The sequence below is a fragment of the Mus caroli genome, unplaced genomic scaffold, assembly GCF_978045245.1.
Source record: "Mus caroli unplaced genomic scaffold, Mus_caroli_1 scaffold_9, whole genome shotgun sequence".
Taxonomy (NCBI): Eukaryota; Metazoa; Chordata; class Mammalia; order Rodentia; family Muridae; genus Mus; species Mus caroli.
In genome coordinates, this window is record NW_028227264.1 from 80,150,513 (window position 1) to 80,160,478 (window position 9,966).

Below are 9,966 nucleotides of genomic sequence, written 5' to 3' on the forward strand. Positions count from 1 at the left end.
TACCCTTTGTTACAAGAAATAAACAAAACTTTTTTCTTTAGTCAAACAAATTAAAACACGTAGAAAGTAAAATAGAAAGGAACTGCGATGATAAAAGTCGGAGCCGCAGAGGGCGGCGTTAGGGCCGCGGGAGTGCGGCGGACAGAGGCCACGCCTCCTCTTGCTGATTGGGCGCCGGGCCGAGACGCGCGGCTCCGGTTGGCGAGCGTGGCCGTTGCTCCGAGGCTCCGCCCTGTTGAGGCGGCTCCCCGGAGCGGCGGTCGCATAGCCGCGCGGTTAGCGCGGGGCGGCAGTGCGGGGCGGTGGGGTTTGCGGCCGCGATGTCACCTCCGTCGGGCGACGCAGGCCCGGGGCCGCCGCGGACGCTGTCCCTCGCCGCGCGGCTGAGCTTCGCGGTCGGCCACTTCCTCAACGACCTGTGCGCCGGCATGTGGTTCACCTACCTGCTACTATTCCTGCACTCCGTGCGCGGGTACAGCTCGCGGGGCGCGGGGCTGCTGCTGCTGCTCGGCCAGGTGGCCGACGGGCTCTGCACGCCGCTCGTGGGCTACGAGGCCGACCGCGCCTCCTGCGCGCGCTGTGGGCCCCGCAAGGCCTGGCACCTAGCGGGTGAGCCTTTCCCTGCCCCGACTGTCGCCCTGTGTCCGTCTTCCCCTCTGACTGTCGCTCTGTGTCATTCTTCCCCTCTGACTGTCGTCCTGTGTCCGTCTTCCCCTGTGGCTGTCATCCTGTGTCATTCCTCCCCTCTGAATGCCGCCCTGTGTCCGTCCTCTCCTGTGGCTGTCGCCCTGTGGAAGTCCTTCCCTCTGACTGTCATCCTGTGTCCCTCTTACCCTCTGCTCCCCAGTGTCTCCCCGTTTCTGTCACTCTTGTGTCTGTCCGTCCTCTCCCGCTATATCCTCTCCTCTCCTCTCCGCTGACTGCCATCCGTGGTCCAGTCCTGTTCCCTCTACCTTTTCAGGATTCTGTACCCTATCTTTAGTCTTACAGCTCTGACCCCCCAGTCCCCTTCCCTGACTATCATCCTGTGTCCTGTGCTCCTCCTGCTGCCCACCCACTTCATTCTGTGCGCCTGTGGCTCCTGTCTGGGGTGGCCCAGCATGGAGTCCCAGCAGCTCTCATTTGGTGTAGACAGTTGGAGAGGTTGGCCCTGGGGTTGTAGCCCCTCCCTGGGGAATTCCTGGAAGGCTCTGGCCCTTTGCCTGGGGTAGGGGTTGCAGAACCAGCCCCGCCCCTAGATGACGGCATTTTTTTTCAAGACAGCAGTGGCCCAGTGGCATCTGCCAGCCTAGGGGCTGGAATTTGTAGTTTCTCAGGATCCAGGAAGAATCCGGGACACCTAGTGTGGGCTTCAAGGCACAGCCTGCACACCTGTCACCATATTCAAAAGCTGAAGCGGGGGGGGGGGGGGGGGGGGGATGACCACTTCATTGAGAGTCTCCAACAATGGAAAGAAATACTCAGAAGGGCTTATATTTGCCAGGAGATACCAGGCTAGCCTGACTTTGCACAGGCCTGGGTCCCTTCACAGTGGGACAGCCGGGAGATGTTCCCAGGCTGGCCTTGGAGTCAGATCCCCTGCCTCCTGGGTGCTGGGACTAACATCTTGCACCATTTTGAGTCTCATAGGAAACCCAGAACCAGACAGAACTCTCAGGTTAACTGAGGCCCAGAGAGGCCAGGCCAAGCATCTGGAGATGACCAGCTTGACCCTGACTAGGCCAATGGTTAACTAGGCTTAGAAACAGTGGGTGTGGTTTGGTCATGAGATTGAATCCACAGTGCCTGGGCCCCTGAAGATCTGCCCTGTAAGGGTTGTTTCATTTCTCAATCCAAGGCATATTATGTGGTGAAGTCACCTCTGGGCAGGAAAGGGAAGTTGGAAGCCCAGTGCTAGGCAGGGGCTCAGAGACCTTTCTGCAGGGTTCTCTGTCTCATGGGGCCTCAAGTTAATCCACTTAAAACTAGTGTGAGCCAGGCTGGAAAAAAAAAAAAAAAAAAAACCAAACTGGTGTGAAAGGTTTGGAGCCCTGGCTGCCATCCCAGTACCCCACAAATCCTGCACTCAGGAGACTGAGGCAGGAGGATCAGGAGTTCAAGGGCAAGCCTGGGCTATGTGGTGCCATCGCCTTCTCTCCAGAGAGTGATAATATCCCCCTTAAGCTGCAGAGAGACCACTGTGATAAACCCACCTGGGGACTCAGTGTCCCCAGTCCTGGCCTGGTTGCTTAGGATATAGGAAGAACTTGGGGGTAACTGCACCCACCCATGGAGCCTGCGGTCTGGTGGGCAAGTCCAGCTCAGAGGAGGGGTGTGAGGAGCCCAGGGGCTGCTGACACCTTAGGGTGAGAGATTGGCAGGATGGGAGGATGTATCTGGGGTAGCTGTGCAAAGACCCCAGGGCTGGAGGTCACAAAGGTAGGACAGAGCCTGCTATCGGAGGAGGCCCCTGTGCCAGGCAGGGGGTGAACAGGACTGGTGGTCAGGGTATGATGGACGCTGGAGGAGCTTGCATTGATTATATCTACTTTTTTTTCTGAGTCCATGGAGGAAGATGGGGTACCCAGTATGTCCTGGACGGTGGCAGGATCTGCTCTGTGCCCAGGCACAGGAGCAGCTTTGACTCTGAGCCACCTAGGCTCCAACTCCACCCTGCCCAGCTGGGAAAGGAGCACATAGAACTGGTAGTAGATGTGATGGCGATGACCCCGAGCTCAGGGCCATCGAGGGATCCCCGTTCTTGTTTTTTCTTCCTGTCCTAGCTACAGGTCCTCATGGTGTCCGTCTGTACGGAGGGTGGAGGCTGGCCTCTGTGGTGTTTGCCTGCCTGGGTTGCCCCTCACGGCTCCGTGTTGCGCTTGTGCCCTCACAGGCACTGTCTGTGTCCTGCTCTCCTTCCCATTCATCTTCAGCCCATGCCTGGGCTGTGGGGAAGCCACGCCTGAATGGGCTGCCTTGCTGTACTACGGGCCCTTCATCGTCGTCTTCCAGTTTGGCTGGGCTGCCACGCAGATTGCCCACCTGAGCCTCATCCCAGAGCTGGTGACCAGTGACCACGAGAAGGTGGAGCTCACGGCCCTCAGGTACAACAGGGTTGGGCACAGGGACCTAGCCCGGTGTCCCCTGGGAACTGTGTATCTGTCATCTACAGCTGTGTAAGGAGTGAGTGCTAGGTGACCCACAGAGAGGAACAGGTGCCCTCTGGTCTCCAGCCTTTCTGTTTTGTTTTTTGCTTTTTGTTGTGTCCGGCCAGCAGACCACATGTTTGGGTTCTAGTCTGGAAAAGGCATCTTAGAAACCTGGAAGAGAAGGGCTAGGCGGCGCAAGATAAAGATGTAGCTAAGACAGTCATTCTGATCAAAGCTCAATTTTACTATTTCGCACATAGTTATGAAGCAGGGGAAGGGGGCCTGATTCCCGCCAAATAATCTTGGGGTCCAGTAGCTGGGTGACCATGTGTATGGCTCTGGAACAGCAAAGCAGCAGGCTCCAGCAGTGGGCGTGGCAGAATGATTGAGTGGGAAGCTCCATCCCGACATAAACAGTGGAACCTTTAAGGCTGGGGGAGGGGAGGCTACAGGTTTTTTTTTTTTCTGTTGTTTTTGGGGGGTTTTGTTTTGTTTTGGGGACAGGGTTTCTCTGTGTAGCCCTAGCTGTCCTGGAACTCATTCTATAGACCAGATCGGCCAGTCTCTGCATCCTGAGTGTTGGGATTAAAGGTGTGTACCACCATCAACCAGCTCACTCTTTAGAAAATGTTTTGAATTAGTATTTTAAAAAAATATTTGGAATAATTTGCCCAGGCTGGCCTCTAGCCTCAGCCTCCAGAGCGTCCAGGACAACAGATGTGCACCACTGTGCCTGGCCTAGAATGTGGCTATAGGATTGGAGGCATTTCAGGCTTCTGTGAGGCTGGCAGAGTGGGCTGTGATCCTGGGTGTACCCTAAAGCCAGCTTCCTATGACCTGATTATGCTGGGCCCTCCAGGGACAACCTCCCTTCAAAGGAACTCCAGCTGACCAAGTTGTCATGTGACCCCTCTGTATTGTAGTGGGTGTGTAGCCTGTCTCTCCCAGTAGGACACTGGCAGGGTGGGCTGAGGGCGTGGCTACTACAGCTACTAGCTTGAAACTTTAGGGAACGGTGTTCCCGTGTGCTGACAGTATTTACTGAGCCAGACGCAGTCTGTGGACTCTACGTGTGCTAAGGCCCGGCCCTCACCCCTAGGTATGCGTTCACTGTGGTAGCTAACATCACCGTGTACGGCGCAGCCTGGCTGCTACTGCACTTGCAGGGCTCTGCGCATGGCAAGCAGGACATCAGTGTGGGTGACCAGCTAGGAGTCCAGGATGTGCCCGTGTTCCGGGTAAGTCTGGGCAGCACGTGAGCCCCTGTGCCCCTGAGCCTGGGAGAGCCGTTGCTGACCCTTGCTCTCCTCCCCAGAACCTGGCCCTGCTGGTGGTGGGTGTGGGAGCCATCTTCTCTCTGCTCTTCCACTTGGGTACCAAGGAGGGCCACAGGCCCCAGCACCGTGGGATCGAACCCAATGAGCACACCCCCCTGGTAGCCCCTGCGGCCCAGCCACTGCTGCTGTGGAAACACTGGCTTCGGGAGCCAGCTTTTTATCAGGTGTGTTGTGGGGCTGAGGGGACTGGAGAAACAGAACCACCTAGGACAGACGTTACCAGTCACACCCAGAACAGACATGACTAATCAGCCTTCTACTTGACCTGCAGAGCAGACATTAATCTCCACTGGGCTATGCATTGTTATTCCATGCTCAGGGTGGATGTCACTTCACTCCCAGGACAGACATCACTAATCACTCCTCTCAGGACAGACATTACTGACTTCCCACCTCCACCAAGGCAGACATTCCATTTCCCATGCAGGCATAAACCTCATCCCCATTTCCCAACTGGGATAGACATTACCAATCAACTTTCCATTCCTCAGCCAGGGCAGACATTACCAATCACAGATGGCTCCCCTCCCCTCCCTGTGCCCCAGCCTGAGTCAATACTATAGAAGCCCTCAGCTTGTTTCTAAATCCCTGACTGGTGGGAGGGAGTGCACTGGGTCTCCTACTGATCCCTGGCTTGGCTTGTCCCCCTGCTGATCTGCCCACAGGTAGGCATGCTGTACATGACCACAAGGCTCATTGTGAACCTGTCTCAGACCTACATTGCCATGTACCTGACCTATTCTCTCAGCTTGCCCAAGGTGAGTTGTGGGTGGGTGTGGAGGTGGTGGGAGATGGGTCCCCTGCTGAGGTGCCCCTCTGGACCACCATTGCCTCTCCCTCCACAGAAGTTCATCGCCACCATCCCTCTGGTGATGTACTTGAGTGGCTTCTTCTCTTCCTTCCTCATGAAGCCAGTCAACCGGCGCATAGGGAGGAATGTGAGTGGCAGGTGCTGCTGGGGAGGTGGGCAGGGGTGGGGAACACCCCCCCAAGGCATACTGTGGCCTGAAGCCCAGAGTCTAGGCTTCTTGGACCCTCTGGTCTCAGGGGTCGGTCTGTTCCTTTCAGCTACCTGGTGGGCTGGAGTGTTTGGACTGCTTACCTACCCCTGGTGCAGAATGGGAAATCAATTAGTAATGTCTGACCAAGCTCTGGAACAAACGATTAGTAATGTCTGCTCTGAGCAGAGACCAGTAATGCCTGTCTTGGGTGTGGAATAGGACAAGTTTTAATGGAGGACCAGAGAGGGCGAGTCTCTGGTGCAGGGTGCCCAACAGCGTGGGCCTGACTCAGGCTTTGCCTCCATCCTTCCTAGATGACCTACTTCACCGGGCTGCTGGTGATCCTGGCCTTCGCAGCTTGGGTGGCCCTGGCAGATAATCTGGGTGTGGCTGTGTACGGGGCTGCAGTGCTGCTAGGTGCAGGCTGTGCCACCATCCTTGTCACCTCCCTAGCCATGACAGCTGACCTCATTGGCCCACACACGGTAGGGCTGGTGGGAAGAGCCTGGGGCATGGTCAGGACCTCCGGTCTGGGCATTAACCCCGTGTGTCCCCCCAGCACAGTGGAGCCTTCGTGTATGGTGCTATGAGCTTTTCGGATAAGGTGGCCAACGGGCTGGCAGTCATGGCTGTGCAGAGCCTGCATCCCTGTCCGTGAGTTTTTGTCCCTCAGACTTGGAGAGCACACATTCCTTACTTTGGGCAGTTCGTTTATTCAACAAACACTGAGTTTCTTTTGAGCTGGGTGCTGAGGGCACACAGAGCCACTCAGAACCTCACAGTATTTGTTCCTGAACCACCCAGCCACCCATGCTGGCCCAGGACAATGGCAGTCCTGTCGGTAACTGCTAATGCAGAGGTGGGGTTGAGCGTGGGGTCTAGGAGTCCAACAAAAGGCTGGGAGACTCCCTGAGAACCTGGCCCATGAGCCAGAACCTCTGTGTCGCTGCAGGGCCCGAGCAAAGGTCCTGGGGCAGGACTGAGGAGACCGTGCAGGAGCCAAGAGACCAAGGGCAGGGCTGTGGGCTGCAGGGGACTGTGAGCAAGCACATACAAATGTGCATATTTGGGAGTATGTGTCTAGGGTCCCCTGGAACTTGAGATGGGAGCCACAGAGGCTGTTTCAGGGGACACTGCAGCAATCCCCAGGGACCAGCAGCTGGACCTTTCTCTCCCGGGTCCCTCATTCGCCCTCTGTTCCCTAGCTCTGAGCTGTGCTGTGGGGCCTGCGTCAGCTTCTACCACTGGGTCATGACAGCAGTGACAGGCGGCGTGGGTGTGGCCGCGGCTCTGGCTCTCTGCAGCCTCTTCATCTGGCCCATCCGCATTCGAAACCGTGGGTCTCCATTACTTGGACTTGGGTAGGGGTGGGGTGCAACCTGGGACCCGCCCTTCCCAACGCCACTCCACTCCTTATTTCAGGGGACCCGCGAGACCGGCCCTGACCTCTGGCTCCCCAGCGCGACGTTATGAAGGACCAGGCAGACACCCTGACCCCCTCGACCCCCAACCTGCTCAGGGTCAGAGGGCACGGTGTGCGGGTGGGTGTACCGGCCAAGCTTGCTGAGCACTAGGGGCCCGTTGGTGCCTCGCCCCACTTTTGACAGGGATGCACCAGCCCACCGGGAGGCTGTAGGGGACACATGCCCGGGCTGCACGTGGGAGAGATCACCTGGCTCACGGGGACACGGACACACGGGTCAGTAGCACGGCTTTATCAGAGCGCGGGTGTGAAAGCCGGAGGCGGCTGGCCGGTGGCTGGGTAGGGCCGCTGCAGGTCCCGCTGTCTGAAGTCCTGCGCGGTGAAGCGCGGCCGCTGCGGCGGCGACAGGAGCGGCACATAGTCGGACTGCCAGGGCAGCTTTGCCCCGAACTGGTTCCTGGTGACCACTGCGGACAGGACGGGACGAGCTCTGCAGCTGCGGGGGCCAGGGAGCTCCCAAATCCTTATGCTGACCGAGCCCACCAGGCCATGCCCATCCTGCGCTCCCGCACCTCTGCCCATTGCTGGCCTAGCTCTCCTTATTTTTCCGGGTTATTTTTTGTTGTTGTTATTTGTTTTCTTTTTTACACTAGCTAGCCCAGGCAGCCTCCGGGACCAAGAGATCCCTCTGTCTCTGCCTCCGAGAGTGGAGTGACCCACGTGCAGTACTACCCCCGGCCCCATCCTGTCCACATCCCCTCAGCTCACCGAACTCCTTGCCACGGATTTGCCTGTCCCTCCACTGCACGCACCCCCAGCGCGGGTCTGAGTTGAGATACTGCGCGGGTATCGCAGGGTCCCAGAAGGCCATCTCCCGCAAGTGCTGTGTGTAGGCTGCGGGGAGGCACGGAAGGGAGGGTGTCAGCGTGAGACCCACGGGTGTGCACGACCGGAGGTGGGACACTCACCGGGCGGCAGGCCACGCTGGCGACTCTGGAAGCAGCCGTGCCAACGCGTGTGGGCCTCGCGGTACGGAGTGTCAAGTGCGCGGGGCAGCTTGTACCAGGCATCACCAGGTTCCGAGTTGGTCAGGCCGGTGAACCATACCTGGCCCGCCGCATCCCGTCCCATGGGCGTGAACTTCCAGCGCACCGCTTGCTTGATGGCCGGCGCCCAACGGGGCCCCTCCAGGGACACGTAGTCATTGCTGAGGGAGGGTGGGGACTGAGCCAGGACGTCCTGCTGGTCCCTGCCAGTTTTCCTGTCCCAAGGGAGTATCTGACTCTTTGCCAAGGTGCTAGGAGGTGAGAGTCATCCCCTTCTACCCATCTCTGTGCACTTCCCCACCTGCAGTCTTTATTTCATGTAGCTGAGAATGGCCCTGTTTGAGGCAGTTGTCAGTGTTGACCTGGCAGCAATCCTCCTGCCTCAGCCTTGAGCCACTTATGGCTGATGGGGGAAGGAGGGACCAAGGGTGTGCCTAGCCTGTAACTCCTCACAGATGGTGCATGCACGGGAGGCCATGCAGGCTGCAGGAGTGGCGCTTGCAAGGGCCCCACGTGAGGCGGCCTGTCAGCACCACGGAAGGCCCAGGTGTGAGCAGGCCTATGAAATGGGACTTTTTCTGTTGGGTGTGGGTGGCAACACTAAGCGTGCCAAGTCAGGAGGATCAATGTGGGTTTATAAACAGCTCGGGATACACACAGAATCTAAAAGGGGAGGGCACCAGGCACATGGCTGCCACTGCAGCACCTGTAGACAGGAGAATCAATAGACCCCTCTGCTTGGGAGTGGGTGTATACAAATGCCTAACTCACAACCCTTGCACACCTCCATCCCAGCCACCTGGGCTGCTGGTAGAGGTAGGGGATCTGGGGTCTGGGTGAAGAAAGGGACCAAGTGCAGGAACCCACCGGTAGAGATGGTCGGGGAAGTAGAGTTCAAGGGTGCCTGAGGGAACAGAGGGCCGAGTAGCCTCCCGCCTCACGTTTTCCATGTCTGGCCCTGCCTGTCCAGCGGCTCTAGTCACCAAGGCCCTGGGGCTATTGTTGACAGGGACAAAGGTATCCCAGCAACAGGGAAGTGGGCAGCCACAGTCTTAGACCTCAGCTTACTTCCTGGTGTGGGGCTGGGACCCAAAGTGTTCCCTCCCTCCCTCCCTGCCCCACAGCGGGAGGTCATGCCCTCTAGAGCCTAGGACTCCACCCCATCTCTGTCCTCAAGACACATCCAAGTAAGGGCACAATGACAAAGGCCACAAAGTATGGGCTCTAAGACAGGGCCCATGACCTATAGAGGTCCACAGAAGGAAGTGGATACCTAAGTCTTGGGTTGGGGAGAAGGCTCTGGGATCACTGTGGCATCACTGAAGATGCAGAGCCCAGGGCCTGCTTGTTCTGCTAGTGCATCCTGTGTATCTTATGTCAATAAAGAGCAACAACCAATCTCAGCTCAGTCAACCCTTTACAGTCTGTATAGGTGGCGCTCCACTTGGGTTCCTGTTTCCTCACCAGACATCACCTCCCCATCTCTGGTCACCAACATGCTGAGCTTGCTCCAGTCAGGGTCCTGGCCAACTTACCCAGGACACTGCTGAGGGGTGGGAGCCCAAGCCACAGCCCCTACCTGCCTGCAGTTCTGGCTCTGTAGGCTTTGGTCCTTACCCTCTGACTCACCTGCACCCTGACCTGTATACCAGCCCTCCCCATTCATGGCCTTCACAGTCACAGCTGGCTGCTCTGTCCAGGGCAGGTGCCTTCTGAACCACACACACCAAGAAGGTCAGTCAGGAATCAGGAGGCAGGCTGCACCTACCCCTGCTACACGCCCAGCAGGATTTCTACCAACAGGAGGTTAAAAAGGCCTGTGGCACTGGTGCACATCTAAATGCATTTTGCTTTTGAGTACAGATGTCAGCAGCAGCAGCAGGCGGCCCTGAATTTTGAACTTCTGGTGAGTGCAGAACCCACTTAGCTCACAAGGCTATGACTCCCGCAGGCCTGCAAGCAGCCAACCCCATAGTGACCTGTGTCCCAGGGGCTTCTCCAGCCATCAGCAGTTTTGGGACAAGGCAACAA

General features: G+C 57.7%; 2 protein-coding genes across 3 annotated transcripts; one reads left to right on the top strand and one right to left on the bottom strand.

Annotated features, from left to right (window-relative positions):
- Nucleotides 1-255: 255 nt before the first annotated feature.
- Mfsd12 (major facilitator superfamily domain containing 12) lies at nt 256-9,338 on the top strand. 2 transcript variants are annotated; one of them, XM_021175173.3, is made up of 10 exons: nt 256-609; nt 2,873-3,083; nt 4,228-4,366; nt 4,444-4,629; nt 5,131-5,223; nt 5,311-5,403; nt 5,781-5,951; nt 6,026-6,120; nt 6,672-6,802; nt 6,889-9,338. In XM_021175173.3, the coding sequence occupies exons 1-10, from the start codon at nt 321-323 to the stop codon at nt 6,909-6,911; spliced, it is 1,431 nt and encodes a 476-aa protein (XP_021030832.1). In that variant the 5' UTR covers nt 256-320; the 3' UTR covers nt 6,912-9,338. The 2 variants fall into 2 exon arrangements, with proteins under 2 accessions (XP_021030832.1, XP_021030833.1); XM_021175174.3 differs by having other exon boundaries at nt 4,510-4,629.
- On the bottom strand, nt 6,160-8,885 carry Tektip1 (tektin bundle interacting protein 1). The gene is made up of 4 exons (XM_021175175.3): nt 8,803-8,885; nt 7,858-8,096; nt 7,658-7,783; nt 6,160-7,356 (listed from the first exon to the last, which is right to left on the bottom strand). Exons 1-4 carry the CDS (start codon nt 8,883-8,885, stop codon nt 7,184-7,186), a joined length of 621 nt encoding a protein of 206 aa, XP_021030834.1. The 3' UTR covers nt 6,160-7,183.
- Nucleotides 9,339-9,966: the final 628 nt, after the last annotated feature.

Coding starts and splice junctions, on each gene's coding strand:
- Mfsd12 (XM_021175173.3), top strand. CDS start 321: ATGTCACCTCCGTCGGGCGACGCAGGCCCGGGGCCGCCGCGGACGCTG. Junction 610..2,872: donor CAAGGCCTGGCACCTAGCGG/GTGAGCCTTTCC, acceptor GTGCCCTCACAG/GCACTGTCTGTGTCCTGCTC. Junction 6,121..6,671: donor CAGAGCCTGCATCCCTGTCC/GTGAGTTTTTGT, acceptor TCTGTTCCCTAG/CTCTGAGCTGTGCTGTGGGG.
- Tektip1 (XM_021175175.3), bottom strand. CDS start 8,885: ATGGAAAACGTGAGGCGGGAGGCTACTCGGCCCTCTGTTCCCTCAGGC. Junction 8,097..8,802: donor TTCCCCGACCATCTCTACCG/GTGGGTTCCTGC, acceptor ACCCTCCCTCAG/CAATGACTACGTGTCCCTGG. Junction 7,357..7,657: donor AATCCGTGGCAAGGAGTTCG/GTGAGCTGAGGG, acceptor TCCTGTCCGCAG/TGGTCACCAGGAACCAGTTC.